This window comes from Anneissia japonica, unplaced genomic scaffold, assembly GCF_011630105.1.
Source record: "Anneissia japonica isolate Jap-2015-1 unplaced genomic scaffold, ASM1163010v1 scaffold670_len1213532_cov191, whole genome shotgun sequence".
NCBI lineage: Eukaryota > Metazoa > Echinodermata > Crinoidea > Comatulida > Comatulidae > Anneissia > Anneissia japonica.
The window spans coordinates 959,863-979,781 of NW_022693499.1; the positions used below are offsets into that span (position 1 = coordinate 959,863).

Below are 19,919 nucleotides of genomic sequence, written 5' to 3' on the forward strand. Positions count from 1 at the left end.
ATCTTCCTTGATAAGCCAGTTTTTTTTCTCATAAAGCTCAAACCTCCTCAACATGGAACAGATGTTGTAATCACAAAGTATTTTTCTAAAATTGCATGACTGGACCATCTGCAGTATCAGCTTAACATAGGCATGTGATTCAAACCATACTGTACAATAGTTTGAAATTGGCTTGGACGACCCATGAAATCAGACTTGGATATAGTATGGCTGGACCATCAGCCTACCGATTTTCATGGTCTAACAATAATAATACTTAATATTTGACATGGCAAAACTATACACAGTATCACCTGTATCAATGATCAATTTAAGTTTAACTTCACCATACCATCCATACCAATGCATCTTTTCTTGACCTGTTAGATCTAAATTCTATCTTGCTGGATCAACTGTCCAGTTGGGCCTATTTGTTTTAATTTAATGCTCATTCATTCACAGAAACAAATACATCAATGAAAAAACTAATTACAAAAGAAATCAAACATCACCATTTAAATTTAAAAAACATACATCAAAATCGTTTTAAACACAATTAGAAGAAATTGGCACATCAAAAAATTACCAATAAAAAGAAAAGAAAAGGACACGAAAAACAAGATACAAATTAAAGATTTGCGGGAAAACAGACAAGGAAGAATAATAAACAAGAAGACGTTTACAAGGACAAGCAGACAGTACATCAAAAAATAACAGAAAAGAAGAAGTGCGTAAAGGAAGGAAAAAAGAGCAAAGGATGACATCATAAGATGTTATCGTATCAAATTTACTTTTTCGTATCAAAGTTATCGTGCTTTTACGGTTGTATAAAAAGCAAGTAATAAATTATATGTATTTGTAAAATATTCCACACTTTTTAACTTGACCTGCATTTTCAAGTGCGCCTCTCAAGTATTTCCTTTTCTTTCATTATAAGGATGTTGTTATAAAGTATTCCTTATTAAGAATATAGGCCTATATAGGTTATTGACCTCTCGTATAAAGATTTCTCTATGTATATCCCTGGCTAAAAATATGTAGTCACGATTAGGGTATAGGTGAAAAAGGAGGGGACTTTCCTCTAAAACTGAAGTTTTGAACTTTTCTTTGGAACAGGAACAATTTTGGAACTTCCAAAGAAGTCCGGTAACATTGAAAAGTATTAAATTGTTTGTTGTCCTCTAATAGGGTTGTACAAGTTATGGAAATTAACTGTCTTTAGGTCGGACTTTTCTTTAGCCAAGGCCGTCACCCCAACTTTCTTTGCAGTGGTCCTTAAAAGAGGCTTCCTTAATTATAGGAATAGACAGTGGTTGTTTCGTTGTTCGTTTTAATCATTCAATGAAGAAGTAGGCATAGTCGTTAAGATTTGTAATTATTGAACTGATCAGAGGGTTGATTTTGAAATAATCTTTAAATAATCGGGAACCAGTTAAGTTTTTTTTTTTTTGTAAAGTATATAGTTTTTATTTATATGGATTAAATTTCATTTGGTATCCAAACCATTAGTCTTAAAAACCACACAGGATGATTTTCGTACGTATTTACTGTAGACCTACACTTAATTTATGGTTACTTGTTTTGACGACAGGGTTGTTATGTTTCCTGGGTTCTTTGAATTACTTCCAAGACGACTTACAGCCACCACAGCCACCACAGCTACGCGTGTCTTCCGATTGTATTAAGGAATAGCACTTACGAGTATTTTGAACTCAAATTACTTTAGATTACCGTTGAGGGCGTTGCCTCACTCTGCTTTGTTTTCATTATGACATTTAAGGGGAAATTTGGCTTCGCCTAGTCTTATTTATGATTTTGAGCGTAGAGTGCTTTGAATCATCTGCATGCACTGTGTATAGGTCTATTTCTGTCGCAGTTCAATGTGCCTTCCCGTGATTTTTACTACAAGCGTGTACTTGTGATTCTTTCCGGATGACGTAGTAACCCTATAGATAGCGGTATTCGAAGGAGTCGGTGACGCTGGTTTTAAAAAGCTTCCTTTATGGTTCCTCGAGAACATCCTCATTTGAACTGTCGTCTTGTCCGATCGTTGAAGCTTCTAAAATATTATCAAGAGAATGCAGCTTATTTGGCTCAGCTGTTTGGTGTTTCTCTGGTCATCGGTCGCAGGAGAACAAGACTTGATGTGTGATCCTGATGGATGCTGTACGGAGGAAAAGTAAGTAGTCCTGGTACGGTAGTATCATTGACTTAAGTTTTCATTTAAATAGTATTATTGTTATTAATAAGAGTAATTTAAAAGATGTCAGTTGAGATCAAGGATGAGGTAATTTGTTGAATATATGTGACTGATGTTTTTAAAATTTAACTTTTTAAATAGGCCTATTGTAAACTTATATGATTAATAATAATAATAATAATAATAATAATAATAATAATAATAACAATAATAATAAGTGGGATTTGTATAGCGCATTAGTCATTATGGTAGACATTTTCATGTGTTATTTTTATATCATATTTCATATTCTACATTGTTATTATATACGGTATTGTATTGTTATTGTTTGGTCAAATAAAAAGAATGAAATAAAACTGAAATGAATGGAATATATAAATTACTATTATCGTTTTCACAAGATTAATACAGTATGTAGAGACCTATGTTTAAAGTGTATGAGAGAAAAAGGCACCGAACACTAATGTACACTAATGCAGTGAATTACGGTTTAAATAAGTTAATTTAAATGCAACTAAAAATCGAGCAAGCTGTTTTGTAGATGGTGCCTTCTGTAATCAGCATTATACGACACGATTAATTATAGCAAACGAATCGAATCTGTAACATATCATTTGCTCTGAGTTTTCTATATAGGCCTTTGACAAAGTTCGTATTCCATTTCATGTAAAGATATAAATTGTCTCCAATCGCTGCAAGTACGTGGATTCTTCGCAACGATTTCGTTCTGTTTACATTAGCCGTGAATATAAAGGTCTTTGGTTAAAATCCCATTGGAGATTGATTGTTATTTTTCATACTTCGTCACGATTCCTTGTCTGTTACCTCCATTAATATTCATTCATTGCTATTTAGTTATGGCATGTTTGCTCATTATGCAGCATATACAATATTGTTCCTTTATTCTAACATTTTTTTCATATGTATATATATATATATATATATATATATATATAAGTATATATATAATTATTTATATATGCTTATATATATATATATATATATATATATATATATAGGATATATAACAACTGTAACTGATAGATGGCATTGCAGAACAAATACAATGCCATCTAATACACTGACAAAGATATACCCTAGAGGAGGGTTGTTCAAACTACGTCTAGCCGTTGGATTGCATCTTCTTATGAAGAAAAAAACGGATATCAACGATAATGAGAACCACTAAACCAGGGGAAGCCCGTACACATTCTGGCAGGGGTTCAAAATCCAGACAATCTACACCAGATGTTAATTATAACACACTGATTGATATGGGCCCTAAACTATGGAAAACGACTTTATAAATTAATGGAATAATCAAAGTTGATGGTAATTGCCAGCGCTGGCTGTATGACCTAGAGTATTAGCTAATTAGAAAAAATCATGTTTAATAATTAATATTTTTATCAGATGCGTTCGAGTAGCGTGAATGCACATCGTAAATGAATATGGTTAACTGGTAAGATGTTTGGAAGAATGCGTCTTTTTATATTATTGCTCATAATGTGCCTTACAACCATGCGACCTGTCTCTTATACACATCTAGATGTGTATAAGAGACAGGCTATACTAGCTGCTGTTAGTTTTCGGATTCAACACGAAGTGCTACTGCTTTCTGTAAAGAAAGGCACTTTGGAAAATAACAGAATAGACGATATGCATTATCATTGCAATCGCAATCTCCATTTTCAAGTCCCGAAACCTTGATTCAGAAATACCGGGATAGTGTCCGGCGTAGGAAAGTTTATTACCTGATATTGTTGCATTGTTTCATATTTTTTTCTGTTATATGAGCTGATCTTTGTAATATTATTTCATGATTTTTACAAATTTTTTAAATAAATGATCGACGCTATTTTATATATATACTTTATATATATATATATATATATATATATATGTAAATATATATAATGTACATATAAGCCTATACACTGTATACCGTATATATTATATATATTTTTAAGGTTTCAATAACTTTAATACCTTTAAAAGTCACTGAGCTTGGACAACACAGCCTAGAAATCTGTTTCGGATGGATTGCATGCATTGTTTCCGAAATGAATGTTGTTGATGTTTTGTGAAATGATTCAGATTTTGCATCACGATCGCTTTTAATGAGTCATATTTATACATTCAGTTGACCTAGCAGCGGCCCTAAGGATAGATATTTTAGTTCAGACACTGCACATCTGTCTAAAAAGTGAGCACAATTATTGTATCCGGTATAGGCGAGAACAAGTGTGGAGATATATCATGTCCACACGTACGTACACACGCCAGTTACCCTGTTGTATGCGTTGCAAATCCCTACGGCTATCCAGGCAGCACTCATCTATAGCCTCATTTGCTCTCCTATAAGTTAGGGCTACACTTTCCATACGGTAATGCACTCTATAGTAAAATTTCAATTTTTACAATTAAGTACGAATTATCTGCCAATAATAAACCAATTAGGCGTTTATTGTGACACGTAGCTCTACCGCAGGACCACGTTTGATGTTTTTGACGTGGGTGAACCAGCAATTTTTGTCGATTTGTTGCCTTGGGAAGCGAGTGGTGACCGAATAATCCCCTCCAAAATCTGTCTCACCCACGGAAAACAAAAGGTACGGTAGTTGTAGAGACAGACTGACAGACTATGTCTGGTCTACTAATCTGTGGCGGTAAATTATTCAGTATTAATGAACATTTGTGTATAAATACGGTGCAATCATTATGTTTTTGAGATTATCATAATTTTAATCGTTTATGTACAACGACAAGACTATTCACCTTGGGTGTACTTTAACAGAGACGTTTTCCTGGGCCGGTAATACCAAGATAATAACCTAATAACGCACCACAGCCTACATAATGCAAACAGTCGATTTATTTGATATGTAACCATTTCAAAGCTAAGTACCGCTTGTCATAATAACGATTAACGCATAGCTAGTGGTCGTGCGATACCATTACCAGTCTGACAGAGCAAGATAAGATAGAATAGTAAAGTACAACTTCCTGACTTGTATAATGAGCGAGACGATGCCAATAAATGCCGTCTGTAAAATCATATCGACTGAAATCATAATTTCTAAATGACAATATGCATACGACATTGTTAACTGTAAAAACAAAAACAACTTCAGTAACCTCATAAAGAAGATTGCATGAATATTACTGTTTCTAGGATTTTCTAAAATCCTCTTTTAATAATATCAGGCCCGTGGCCATGTTCTTCCAAGGGGGAGGGGTGGTTTCTGGGCGTGAGGTCCACAGTCTAAGCCCCGGTGGGTCGGCGAAACCCCCAAAGCAAGAGGATTTGTGTGTCTTTTGGGTCTAAATAATGCTATAAAAGCAGATATGTTTAAAAATATCTGTGTGTGGGTAGGACTGCAGTGCATTAGTTGAGTTGGAACACTTAGGAAATTTAAAGGACTTTCACCAGAAAAGAGGGGGTTTGCTAGAAAAAAAGGGTGGGGGGTGTTTCCCGAACCATAACCCCCCCCCCTGGATACGGGCCTGAATATTTTATTTTGCAAACAGTCCTGTATTAGGAGGTGAAAGTGGTGCGAAGGGTGCGTGCGCACTGTCTTCCGCCACTCGAAAAGCATCGTGAAGGTCCACATTTTTGGCGACAGTCGATAATGTACTGCATCTTTTTTTTAAATATTTTCTGTAGAAAAGGTCAAAGGATTTTAAACCTTTACATTTTAACCAGCAAAATTCGTTTAGGCCAGTATTTGGTCATTAAAGTTAATTGTCATAGTAATGAAAAATCGAAGCTGTGATGTTATTGGCTCTGCCCTCTGGAACTGTTTATGATTATTTGCAAATCCCGACCCCCACAACCCTCAATGGCAATTCTGGATACAGTCCTGGGTTCAGATAAATATCTGGAGCTAGTACTATAAATCATAGAACGATTTTAGATTCAGATGTTAGTGTCCGCAAACGCCTATAATAATGTGGTTTATTATTGGAGTACAGTACTCCATAATTTGTTAAATTAAAAATACAAATATTTGGTCATTATAAATACGTTGTCATTGTGTGGAATCCCCTTTAATATCATCTATTTTGTTATTCTAATAGTGAAACGGAACTATACGCCCGCGCACTGGGTTCCGATAGGAAGATAATTGCAATATTTTGTTATGTTACTGATTCACAATTACTTCATACAAAATGAAATCTCTCAATTATTTCTTTGTTAATATTATATTTATACATATATGCAGTATATATATATATATATATATATATATATATATAGTCTCTTATACACATCTAGATGTGTATAAGAGACAGATATATAGGATATATATATATTATTTATATTTAATGTATTGTTTGACTAAGAAGTACAACATCTATATTTCAAGTAATCTTATCTCTGTCTCTTATACACATCTAGATGTGTATAAGAGACAGGAGTACATCTGATGTTTATAAACACCAAGGATAGCCCGCGAAAGTCTAGAAGAAGACTTATTTCCAGTAGGTAGGGTCCTTCTGGTGGTGATTGGACAGTACACCGGGAGACAATCCCCAACTCTTTTCTGAAAAGTGTACTGCGTTCTTTACGTGCACATGGGCCATAAATGCACACGGGACCAACGGTGTAAACGTCTCATCCGAAAGACGGTGCGCTATTGTAACTTGTATTTCAGCCCTCTAGCTGAAACACAAGGAGAGGCAGCGATGGGAATTGAACCGGGGACCTAGAGATCACACACAGTGGCTACCACCAGATTAGCCGACTGTGCTAAAGATCATCATTTAAAATTGTCATTTGTGGGGGTGATAGGCTTCCAAACAAAAAGGGTGGGGTGTGGACCCCTTGTCAGGGAGCTTGGATCACTCGTCGGGGGCCCTTCTGGCGCCGTCCCTGGTTGGCTGTAGTGTTTAAAGATATATTGCCTTAATAAGGGTGTCACCTGAATAGAGTGTCCCAAAGGAGGGGGTTCTACTTTATGGGTCTAATGCATTTTGCATCAAGGTGACACAATACTCAATGTGGTAGGCCAACCTAGCATATGCATGACAATAGAACCAAGCACCACCAGCCTACAATGTCGTCATTTTTCTTTTTAGGCTGGGCTGTGGAGATTGTGATGAAGTTATTAACGAATTTGGGCAAGTACACTGTGAGTGCTGGACATGTCAACCAGGTACAGATGGACCAAATGAATTTTCATTAAAACCGCATGCACAGATAAAGATCATTTTATTACGATCATTATAATTATTATAGTAGCCATTATTTGTTATATTTACAGCATAATATTACTATTGTTGTTATTTTTATTATTAATATGTACTCATCATGTTTTAACATTATTTCATCAACATCATTGTCATTTTTATCATTATCATGACCATCTTCGTTGCTTTCAGTTCGAGATCTGTATTATTATTATTATTATTTTTATCATTACTAATTTTTATTTCAGGAATTTGCCATGATTATTTAGTGAAAAATGGCAATGATAATATGTTCTCATCTTCATCCAATACATTTGGAATGGAGGCTGAAAATGCCAGGCTAGTGACGGAAGAGAACTCTCCTGATGAATGGCTATATTTCTTCGGCTGGCAGCCCGAAGAAAACGATACATCCCCGTGGTTGCAGGTAGATTTGACGAAGAAGCATCACATATCAGGAATAGAGACTCGAGGCAATCCGTTCGGAGATGAGTTTGTGTCAGCTTATAAAGTGATGGTTAGCATGGATAATACGCATTGGCGCAGCGTTGGTGGTCCTGAATATGACGACGGGGTATGTAGACCATACTCGAATGAATGACGTCTTATCGATATAAATTCAGTTTTTATGCCTATTTGTGTTAGTAAATACCAGCCTTTATTGGGAATTATATACAACAGTATAATTTGTAGCCCAATTATTCTAAACCCATGCGCACTGTAATTGAAAGTTGTTGAATGTTGAATGTCTTCAATCTTATAGATCTAAATATACATGAGCTAGATATAAAACAATTATCGTACAATAATACGTATTCTAAAATATATATTATTATTTATATTAATTTAATAAAAGTTATATTTTTTACTTCTCGTTAATGAACGATTGTGTTCAGTGAACCTAAACTACGCGAGGTTTTAAGCCTGTGTGGTAAAAAATTCAGTGGTGAAAAAATCAATTCTATAGGTTTTATTCAGATAAATCAAACTATTGTTGACATACGTGGGTAAATTGCAAATACTAATGCATTCCATGTATGTGTTTAACAGAACCTGTACCAAGATAGCACATAAGATGTTCTAATTATCATAATGTACATTTGTTCTTGCAAGGGCAGATTTAACTATTTAAAAGGGGAAAAAATAAAGAAAGAAAGAAAATTATTGATCGTCTAAAGGCTTCGTCCATATTTCGGACATCTCTGGATCCGCCCCTGTAATGAATAAATAAATAAAATAAATATTAAACCATGATTCACCTTTTACTAATTGACAGCTATTCGTTGGAAACTCTGATGGGAATTCATCAACAACCAACTACTTTGATTCGCCGGTGTTTGTACGTTCTCTACGCGTGTATCCATTAGCATGGGAAAGCCAGATAGTCCTACGTCTAGATTTACTAGGATGCTTGAGTAAGTTGTATTCAAGTCATTATTTTATAACGAATTTTAATATTTGCATTGTATTTGTTATTGTAGTGAACAGGACCTTTTTTGTGCAGGTGTAGATCTGAAGGTGTTTTGTATACAGAGATAGTGATTGGACTGGAAACTGAGAAAATCCTCTAGGCCTATACTTCTCTTTCTGTAGAGAGTTCTATAACGTGCATGTGAGCCTTAAATCGCGCAAGAAAAACTGCTTAAACACGTATTAGCTCATGAACGTCAATGATTGCATGCCTTAATCACGTTGGCTGCTTATTGGTTTACTATTGAAGGGTGTATCCAAAATATGATGAGTTTTAGAGATTGCTGTTTACTGAACTTTATAATTATATATGTATTCTTGAATAAATATCTTATCTTATAATTTATCATGATTAAATATATTTTCAGCAATGCCGACAATTACGACGACAAAGGAGCCAACAGGTATGTCAATGTTTTCCATTCGTACCTATACATCATCATCCTCACATCACCATTATCTTATCATCAACAGGCGTACTGTATTATCATCATCACCACCAACACCATCATCATCATCTTCATTATAAGGATTATAAAATCATGTAAAATTGTTTTGTTTCCATTTAGATGTAAACAATATCAACATTTCTGTTTACCTAATCGGTGGGATCTGCTTTACGCTATTGTTGGCTCTCATTATGGTTGTTTGCTTAATCAATACGCCAAGACGTCGTAAAGTCATTATGTAAGTATGGAGACGGTAGATGAGTAAGTGCGATTGAGTGCCTCGATTGAATCTTCACTCAAGATGAAGTGAATGTGTGGAGTGAACTGAACGAATGTCCACTTACAATATATAGGTCTAATATGTTGGTGCCGCCGCTGAGTAGGCCTATCAGGATGACCCAAAGGGGTTTGTGTGTATGAGTGAGTACCCCCGATTTACCAAAGAGGATTTGTGTGTGTGAATGGGTAATCCAATTGACCCAATGAATAGTAGGTGTGAACGGCTATCATGCTCCGTTGACTCAAGAAATTTGATACCGAAGGGTTTATGGGTGTGAAAAAGTACGTTACACGCAGTTTACTCAAGACGGTTTATGGGTGAGTACGAGCACCCGTTATTGACTCAAACAGGTTTGGGTGTGAAGACCCCCATCAAGATGAGTGTTTAATGAGAGTGTAAGCGTCCTATGTATAAATTTTGTGAATGTGAACGAGTACCAGTAGGCATATACCCCAATATTGACTCGGGGTGTACCTCCAGTTGAATCATAGTTGTTGAGGTTCCAAACGATACCGTGACGTGGACTCAATAGGGCAAATTGTGTGTGTGTGAACACAAAATTCTCTGGGTCTTATGAAAAATTGTAATAGGTTTAGATATGCTGCAATTAAACATGCCTATTGTTGAAATTTACTTAACCATTCTTTGCTCTATGACTTAACCAAACAACATAGGAAGTGACATATACTTTCATATCGAAACAAGGATATCCTCATTCTATAAATCACGGAAACATTTTATTACTATTATTTTGAAAACATCATAACGCAAACACTACCGAATTTAAAATGACAATGAGTTTTCATTTTCTTATTCCACAGAAACCAAGACAGTCCGAACTCATTTGTGGCTACCCCGCCTGGTTCAATTGCAAGCTCGCCGACGTCGGCCTCATCCGGTATGTATCTTTTAATGAATTTTATGTTGCTTACAGTTTCTCTATATCAATTATATGAGAAATAAGATACCTCTCAGATCCTGTTTTTAACCAGAAAAGTGCGGATATGAAATTGGATCTAATGAAAAAACGAAATATTCTCATCAATCATCATAATAATTGCTTGACTTATAAGTACTGTTCCAACAGTCATTTACCCCTCGTGACAATCTCAAGTTATGACTAGCTTTTACAATAGTGAATATCTTGCGCATTCCAATATTAAGGCCGACTCAGACAGCGTCGGCCGACGCAGCCCGACGCGATTTGCTGTCGCGTCGGGTCTGTGATGGTGTGCGTCGGGGGCAGTCGCGTAGTAGAATATTAAACGTGTTTAATATTTCTCACGACGGCTTAAGACTGTCCCCGACGATAAATCGTGTCGGGCTGCATCGGCCGACGCTGTCTGAGTTGGCCTTTACGTGCGGTGCTCACATTGTGAGTGTTGATGACGTAGAAGGTGTGTTTGAAAACGCACCGTATAAGCCTAATTGTATGCTTGTTGATGACGGAATATGCGCAATACTCACGCGAGTTCCTCAAATATGGTGCTCCTCGCACTGCTAACACATGCTGCCGACGTGTGCAGTAGCTCACAAATATAATTCCTTACCTTTGGTTTAAACACAGCAAATATGATGCGTTTTGAAGAAAGAAACATCCTCAGTTTACAATGGAAATTAGTTGCTAATTAAAAAACACAACCGTGTACGCAAAATTTGCTTCAGCAAAAGGGGTATCGACAGACACCTTTATTTTGGACCAACCATGCCAGCTTGCAGTATTTGTGTCTGCCAATTGATATAGGCTTAGTCCTACAGTATAATGATCTGTTTCAACATTCTTCGTGGCAGACATGATTTCAGAGATTTAAACTATCCAGAAATTGACAAGAGACATAAACACTACAAAACAGAACAATAAAGATTACTGCGGAATTTCGTGTTTCACTCTCGTATGCTTATTTAAGAATGTCACTCTTACTTGATGGTTTATGCACTGCAGAGTTTACGGTGCATTAAAGAGGATGTTTCGTAGTATGTTATTGAAGGCGTAATTTACGTTTGTTTAAATTCTACCCATTTTTTTTAGAATAGATTGCCATTATCCTATTAGCTGTCATTTTGGCTTGATGTCATCTAATTTAATAATATTACAGACCAATCATTTGTGTTAACATGTCAATAATATTGAGGTTTTGCAATCGCTACATGGTCTCAGTTACCAGGACAACGCGCGCGCGTAGCTATAAAGCAATTTGATTGACATATCAGAATATCTGTTAAGCCGAGTAGCAAATTATTTTCCCTAAAACACATAAAATGCACCAAAGGACGTCATTCCATAGAGCACGAACGTGACGAGGCTTGCGCCCAGTCTGTCATTCAGTCAGCAGACGGCTCTTCATGTCGACAAACGGTCACGAGAAACAGAGAAGGAATAGTAATTGAAGCGGCAATTCAGTACTTCATTTATTACTTCATAATGAATATATCAAGCCATTGCGATTTTAGTGGATAAACATTCATGTATTGTGGTTCTATTTTTAGGTGATACGTCTTTTCCTAATCCCGCATTCGCTACCAGTCAGAAGTCTCTATTACCGAATGAGGGCAGCAGACAGCGCTGTGAATCAAATCCATACATTCAAGTATCTTTCCTAAAAAACAATGAAAATCCAGCAATGAAAAAATGTTTACAACAAACTGAAATCAGATAAATAATATGCCATAAAATACGTGTTTATTTTTGGCAGCATGAATTGTTATTTTTTTTTTCATTTTTATATTTTTCATTGTATATTATTATTATCGTTATTGTTTATTATTAAATACATGTAGACTGAATCGGCGGCTCGGGTCACGTGACTTATAGTAGGTATTAGGGTTTGTTTACATTTATCGAGATCGCGAGACGATAGTGCATTGAATATGGCTTCGCCTTGTTGATGCAAGTCACATCATAGATGTTGCAAATGTTGTTTGGAATGCGAGTTATAATTTGGTAAATCACTTAGAAGTGTTCCAAAATTAAATTTTCAAACACTTATCAATTTGGTTTGGTAAGGATCCAATGGATAGTGGGAATAAAGCCTGGATTTTTTTCAAGGAAAGGCACGTACCTTCACGACGTGCATATTTGCTCCAGTGAGTCAACGCCGGCTGAGGTACGTTGTAGGCCTAGGCCTACGTCAAGAATATTATTCATGGCAAATGAAAAAAAAAACAAAAACAAAAAAAAAAACGAATTTTCCCATTTGTTACAAGAATATTATGTTACAGTTATTCTAAATCCAAAATTAAATCATAGGATGTTTATAGTTACTGCTGAGGATAATGATCTCATCATATGATATATTATTATTACGTACTGGCATTAGGATGTAGCCCTACCATACCAACCAGGCCTATTATCACCTGTTTCACAAGTTTGGTTGAGCAATCAGTACCGTTAATGTTTATTTTCTGCTTTATTACCTACAGTACCCGACTACAGAGATATATAATCGAAGCATAACAACTCCCACCCTGCTCCGGGCCCTGGTCGAGGCTTAACACTCACAGTGCAGCCTAGGCCTATACATAATATGTAACCTACCGTACACTAGCAGCATTCCAAAGCCTAAATAAAGTGCACGGAGATTGTCAATGTAATTATAATTCACTATTTACAAAAAAAAACAAAAAACACAGGCCTACTGCCTTACTTTACTTTATGTCGCTGTCTAAAAAACATAACTCTCTCAATATACTGTGTTAAATGAGTGCACTGTGGTTTATGATGTTGATGTTTACATTTAGTACCCACTATATGTCACTACAGCTGGAGTCGCCGATTCTGCCTATTGTTATGTGTGTAAGACAGACAGCGATAAACCTCCTCAGGCCGTGTTATTATTATTATTATCATCATTATTATTTACACATTGATATAACTGTACTTCATATAATAATGTATATTGGTATTAATTAGTATTAATGTTCATTGTATTTATCGTTTTTTTTCTTTAGGTGTAAATATGAGTTAATTAATATTATTATAATCATAATGATCCATATCAATTTTCGTCACCATCATTGTCATAATCTTTAAAAATATATTATTATTAAATATATATTATTATTATTATTATTCATGTAATTGTATTATTATTATTATTAATATTATTATTAGGGCCTATAATTATTATTATTATTATTATTATAAAAATTATTATTTTGGGGAAGTAACTTTATTATGATTTGATAAAAATATAATCGTATTGGTAAACCGATCAAAGCTTAGTGTTTCTCATTGGAATGATCTTCCACAAGCTATAGAACAGACGGCCTCAATTTACATTTCTAAAAAATGTCTAAAGCATAATCTTATTACAAGTTACTTTGCTCCTCTTGTTTAAACTGAAATACTGATTAAATCCTCAAAATTCACTCTACATTTTTTGTTGTTGGTAGGATAGAATGGTCAGGCACCAGTTTCACTCGAGCTCCTGTGAATTTTGTACCGGTGAGCTGTCAATTATGAGAGCTTCAAAGTGCTGGAGAACTGAGCTGTCAATCAATCAATAAATTTATTAGGAATAACACTTCAAGATCGGTGGTGCACATAATGGTGGTGCTTTCAAATTAACAGTTTTTACAGAAAATAAGCAAACTTTCATAACTAGGCTTACAGAAACACAATTTTTAAGTAAAATGTTTAACATAAATAAATAAATTCAATCAAACAGGTAAAAAAAAAAATCTGTGTAAATGATTCCTCTTGCGTTTAGTTGGTATCCTTCATTTTATTGGTTACTGTTTGGATATTTTATGGTTTCATTCAATTTCTTGTGTTCATTTTGTGTAAAGCGCTTAGAATCATTTTTTGCACGGTATTAAGCATTGTAAACAAACATTATTATTATTATTAGGCCTTCTTCTTCTTCTTTTTCTTCTTCTTCTTCTTCTTCTTATTATTATTATTGCTATTATTATTATTGTTATTATTACTGCGAACGCACTTTACCGTTATCATTTTATATCAACAGCATAACACCGCTTTACTTGGTAGCATTATTTGATATTTTTGTATTTAAAAAACAGGGTCAGACTCTTTTCCAGAAAAAATAGATAAAAGCAAGGTTTTGATTGGATACATTGTTTCCAAGACGATGAAATGCCTTGATTACGTGTCTGGTTTTGTGACGCAATATGAAAACAGTATTTTGAGAATCAGGCTGTTAAAAACAATATTAATATTTTATGTATGATATGTAAAGAAAAATAATAAAAACAACATTTTTAATATTGTATTTTGTATTTATTTGTGTCATTTATCTATTTTTTTTTTATCAGACATAGATATAGTTTTTTTGTCCAACTATTTTAGTAATCAGTGAATTTTGCTGGAGATCTATTGTGACAGTGTTCGCTGTTTGGGAATTCTTTTCTACTTGTGTGTTTCTTTTATTGTGTTGTTCATCAAGTACTGGCTGCAGGCCTATTTTATGAGAAGAAATTACATTTAACTAAATGAAAGAAAAAAAAACAGAAATAAACCATAATCTAATAAATATACAGTATATAAGGTAAAACATAGACATAAAGAACAAGGCCGACTTTGAGGCGCCAAGGACTATAAAGTAACAAGTCTAGCTTCACGAACCGACCCGAATCTTTTAGTTTGTCGTTAAGTACGTTCGCAAATTCGATTTTGTTTAGCCTATAACGGTAACTCATGAAAAGTACTGGGAATTCATTAAATTTAATCTAGTATTTAACATTTCGACACAAAATGATACAGTTATTTGGAGATAGCATAGGCCTATATCTCATTTTATGAGATTTATTCCGTGATTTTTTTTAAATATTATCATGTCATTTTTTTTATGTGTGAACATTAAAAATTTACATCACCAAACTAATAGATACAATAAACGTACATTATTGTAATTACTTTGAAATTACTATTTGTATCTCTGTCTATTGACACATGTGTATTCTATAAAACAGATGATAAAAAAGCGTATTCTACAATCACAATTATTATATACATAATTTCATCTAATAAAAGAACAATCTGCTTTTAGCATCTCTTAATTCGCGTGCACTGTACCATACAATAGCATATGGAGAAATTACAATGTAAACATGGATATACAGTTAGAAAACTCAACTCAAATACATTATCTTTAACAGACGGGGATCAATCTGTACATGAATGTACATGTGGATTTAACAAAGTCGACTCATTTACATAAATGTAGGCCTACATGGATTGAAATAACAAATCTAATTACTACGACCTTTCGCTTTGCTTTTAAAATTTAATATCTACACCTTAACACATCTGTCTCTCGGAGCCCTTACTCACTAAGCCTGTAGTTTTGAAATTCTTATTATGTTATGTTACACTTTTTTTTATAAGAACCAGTAAAATTTTGCTCAGTTTCAGTTTTTTTTTTGCCAATTTCAGGGTCAGGCTGTTCTTACTTTGTTCTTATTTTAAACAATACCGTACAACCTTGTTGGCAGAAAGGTACGGAGACTATGAGAACGGCTAGTTTGAGGAGGAAATTATACATTTTAAGTAGCCTACAAGTTCAGTCGAGTATTTTGTGTCGTTCCTTGAAGAACTCTCGATTACATCGCATATGGTGACGTTAATGGAATAGATACAATCGTTTTAAACATTAATTAATACTTTATTGTATGTGACTTGCTGGATTCGTTGTTTTGTTGTTGTTGTTGTTGTTTTGTTCTTGTTTTTTTTTTTTGGTTTTTTTTTTTGGTTTTTCATAAAAACCTCATTTTGATATTTTACCTCAGCCGCGCCTCAAATTGTTCTTATTTTGTTTGTATTTTTAAAGCAATTTTAGCCTTGGTGTTCTTATAAAATGTGTTCTTATGAAAAAAAGTGCAACCATGGCCAACATTCAATTTCAAGGCTACTGCATTTGTAATTTTGTGCTTCTACCAGCAATTCACATCGCGAACTTTTTTGAAGAAAAGTTGACTATGATACAATTATCTGTCATCGCTGATATTGTTGTCTTGTTTATATCATAAGTTAGATAAGCACCGGTATATACTTTGTAGGGACATGTAATCTACTTATTTTTCTACGATTACGTCCTGAATGAAACTAAAGTATTACTAGCACACTGATTGGCTTCCGTTACTTAGCAAAAGGTTAGTTAACAAATAAACAAAACAATATTTGTTGCAACCGAAAATTTCGCGCATGAAAATAAGCATCCCTCTTTTAGCTCATTTTTAAACCTAAAGGTATTGCAGCAATTTAGAAAGCCTTGGACGTCAGCTGCCTGGAATGAATTAACGTTTGACTGCAGCACTTTTACTGTCTATACCCGACACTCTAATTGGTCATTTTCAGCAATACTATCCTTTGGTGTTCTGACGTGACCAATGGTACGTGTCGTTATCCACAAGTCTTCAGATTTGTTATCAAATGAATATTCACGAACCTTTTTCGACCTTCAAAATAAAGAATATATGAATATATTTAAGTATTCAGCATAGTAATTATGATTAAGACAAAAATATTATTACTATGGTAGTGATATAACACAAAAATCCAACAATTAAAATAGTGATCATGATAATTATTAGTTCCATGTGTGGGTTAACGAAAAATGAACGTTCTGTTGTAGGCCTAGTTACTTACTTCAAACGCGTACAACAGACGACAATCAGCAAGATGATCAGAAAAACCCCTAATAATGCAGCGCCCCCTATAATCCAGATCATGTACACATCGAACCAATTCTGTAAAACGAATAAACGAAGTACAGTACAATAGAAAGCAAAAAAGAAGGTCTGTAATCATAACGAGAGCAAAATAATATGAGTGAGTAGCGAACAAAATCAATTAAAATGTCATCAAAATAATTTGAATCATTAACTACTTCTACATGCGTACGTCAAAATACAAATAGCGTAGTTTTTCATATGACGGGGATAGGCCTTTTCCGAAATCGTTCGAAGAATGGACCTGAAATCGGTGCAAAGTACAAATGGCTGGTAGGTAGAGTCAAAACCGGAGCTCTCGGCTCACGGATCGCAGTGCTCATATCTTTTTGACGTTAAGTGGCAGTGCTGCGGGGGGTTCGCCACTCCTCCCACACAGTATGTTTACCTTCCCGTCATTAATAGGCCAGATTTCCTATAAGGCATAACACAAAAACTTACAGTATGTTATTTATGAGATCGTTATGGCGATGAAAAGGCTGCAATAATTGCGTCGTAGTAATATTAAAGCAGTGATTCCACGAGCTAACATCATATCTCTTTTTCTATATGTATCATCAATTATATTAATTACACTATTCATACTTGGTTGGGTGTATGTGATGTAGTGCATGGAAAATTTGCATATAGACGCATTGACAACTAGCTAGGTCCTACTATTCGTGCGACATCGCGGAGCGTCAGCTCATGTTATCACCACTTTGACACCTATTACACTAGTCATGCATTTACCAGCCTGGTTGCACTCCATTTTAACTAACCTGGCTTTGTTTCCGTGTGTCATAAATCTCGTAGGGCAGCATCCTCTGTAGCTCTTCCATCGGTACTAGATCAATTATCTCCTTAATCTCTTGCCCGCTGACGAATGATTCATTAATGTGCACAATAAACACAACTGTCGTCACGTCCTCACTGCAAAAAATTACAGAATGATCTCAATGATTTATAGCAATAATTATGCAATTAAAATTGATTAAAAGATCTAAAAATAATATATTCAAGTCCATTTGTAGCTTGACAAATGTTGTACAATTTAATTTATCACAGGCCCTATGCCTTCACGTGTTGGTTAATTTCAATTGAATTAATTAAAAAAAAATAAATATTATAATTAGCATGCTGGTACCTAATAAATATATAAAGAGCAGCTGAGCAGCTATATAGATATAGAAGTAGTAGTGCAGTATAGTAACAGTAGGCCTAGTGGAATATATACGGTAGTGTATTAGATATAGTAGGTAGTGGTAACTTGTAGTGGTAGTGGTAATGTTAATAGTATTCATCTATAGTGGTGGTAGTAGTATTTATTTCTCAAAAAATGTTAAGGAAGTAAATTTATACGATAATGAATTGGCCTAAGTATACGGTTATGCAATAAGTATATGAAAAATAATTGACTATCATGTGTTCAGTGTTTGAGAGAGTTTGTCGCAGATCACTACCATTTACGTCATAAACTACACATTACTTAATTGCATTTTGGTTTATGCAAAATATTGTATTAATTTTTAAAAGGTGTTCTATTGGCCGAAACACTCACGTGGTCTGAACATCTGTTGTGGGGATTTCAAAGCACTCAACCGTCACATCTTGCGCATTGATAATTTCATTCATCAAAATAGCAACGAAACTAGTTTCTAGTTTACTTAAATCCAAATTTCGTCCTTCAAACAGCATTGATAGTCCGTCGGCCCTCGAGTCTAAATAACACAACAGACCATACGATATATTATAATGCTTATGAGTGGATCGGGTTAACAAGAGTGAAAAATAGGTTGGTGATTTTTGTAGGCCCTATTGAATGCGTCAGTATAGATAATGTTGACGCAAAAGAAATAAAACACCAATTAGGTATATTTTACAACTATGACACGATCGCGTAGCTATAATGAAAATGACTAGGCCTAAGTGTGGAAAAATCTGGGCAATCCACAAGCATTTTAAAAGAATCAAAGTATTGACTTCAAATGAGATTGTACTAGAATCAAAATGGATTAAAAGTCATTTCATTTAAAGGTCCATGCTAAGAATGAAAATTATATTGTTTTATAGAGATTTGTTTTGTTAGAAATAAATAATAAAATGATTAATTTCATCAATTCCAACAACAAAACATATTACAAATATAATAATAACAATAGCAATAAAACAACAATATCAATAACAACAAGAAAATCTGAGGTTTCAAACCCTAACCTGTTGCGCAATATCTGTGTACTGCAAAAAAATGGCCCGGCTCGGCCTAACCAAACGAGGCCGAACGATTGGCTCGAGTTGGCTCTGTAGGCCCATGTTGCTGCCGGAAAATATATAAATAACACTTTAAAATAGTACTTCCGATCAGCACCAGATTTGAGGAGGACCGAGATACATTTAGCAATGTGTGAAAATTTGAAGTAACTCGGTCCTGTAGTTTTTGAGTTATGCACCCGAAAGGACACACACATACACACACCCACAAACACACACACACACAGACGCGCCCTATTGCAATATACCCTTCAACTCTCCTTCGGAGAGACGAGGGTAATCACCTCTGCTTCGGGAAGGCGAGAGTAATAACAACAAGTCTAATAATAATAATAATAATAATAATAATAATAATAATAATAATAATAATAATAATAATAATAATAATAATAATAATAAGTATAATAGT

General features: G+C 34.6%; 2 protein-coding genes across 3 annotated transcripts in view; one reads left to right on the forward strand and one right to left on the reverse strand.

Moving 5' to 3' along the window:
* The first annotated feature begins 1,777 nt into the window (after positions 1–1,777).
* On the forward strand, positions 1,778–14,356 carry LOC117100771 (adipocyte enhancer-binding protein 1-like). Of its 2 annotated transcripts, XR_004444171.1 has the most exons (9): positions 1,778–2,158; positions 7,262–7,338; positions 7,621–7,946; positions 8,649–8,787; positions 9,211–9,246; positions 9,412–9,529; positions 10,393–10,469; positions 12,059–12,675; positions 13,964–14,356. XR_004444171.1 is itself a non-coding variant. In XM_033240585.1 (8 exons), the coding sequence occupies exons 1-8, from the start codon at positions 2,058–2,060 to the stop codon at positions 12,226–12,228; spliced, it is 1,044 nt and encodes a 347-aa protein (XP_033096476.1). In that variant the 5' UTR covers positions 1,778–2,057; the 3' UTR covers positions 12,229–13,189. The 2 variants fall into 2 exon arrangements, 1 of the variants encoding a protein (XP_033096476.1); XM_033240585.1 differs by lacking the exon at positions 13,964–14,356 and having other exon boundaries at positions 12,059–13,189.
* A 432-nt stretch (positions 14,357–14,788) lies between these two features.
* Positions 14,789–19,919, reverse strand: part of LOC117100770 (fibropellin-1-like) — a 31,483-nt gene continuing 26,352 nt past the window's right edge. The window contains exons 11-14 of the mRNA XM_033240584.1: positions 18,801–18,960; positions 18,022–18,172; positions 17,178–17,278; positions 14,789–16,987 (exon numbers count right to left, since the gene is read on the reverse strand). Of these exons, the coding sequence (XP_033096475.1) occupies positions 16,855–16,987; positions 17,178–17,278; positions 18,022–18,172; positions 18,801–18,960 (545 nt within the window). The 3' untranslated portion in view covers positions 14,789–16,854. The remainder of the gene's footprint in view (positions 16,988–17,177; positions 17,279–18,021; positions 18,173–18,800; positions 18,961–19,919) is intronic.

What these genes read in the sequence shown, in the direction of transcription:
- LOC117100771 (XM_033240585.1), top strand. Translation starts at nt 2,058, where the DNA reads ATGCAGCTTATTTGGCTCAGCTGTTTGGTGTTTCTCTGGTCATCGGTC. An exon ending in GGATGCTGTACGGAGGAAAA is followed by an intron (nt 2,159 to 7,261) that starts GTAAGTAGTCCT and finishes TTTTCTTTTTAG; the next exon opens with GCTGGGCTGTGGAGATTGTG. An exon ending in AGACGTCGTAAAGTCATTAT is followed by an intron (nt 9,530 to 10,392) that starts GTAAGTATGGAG and finishes CTTATTCCACAG; the next exon opens with AAACCAAGACAGTCCGAACT.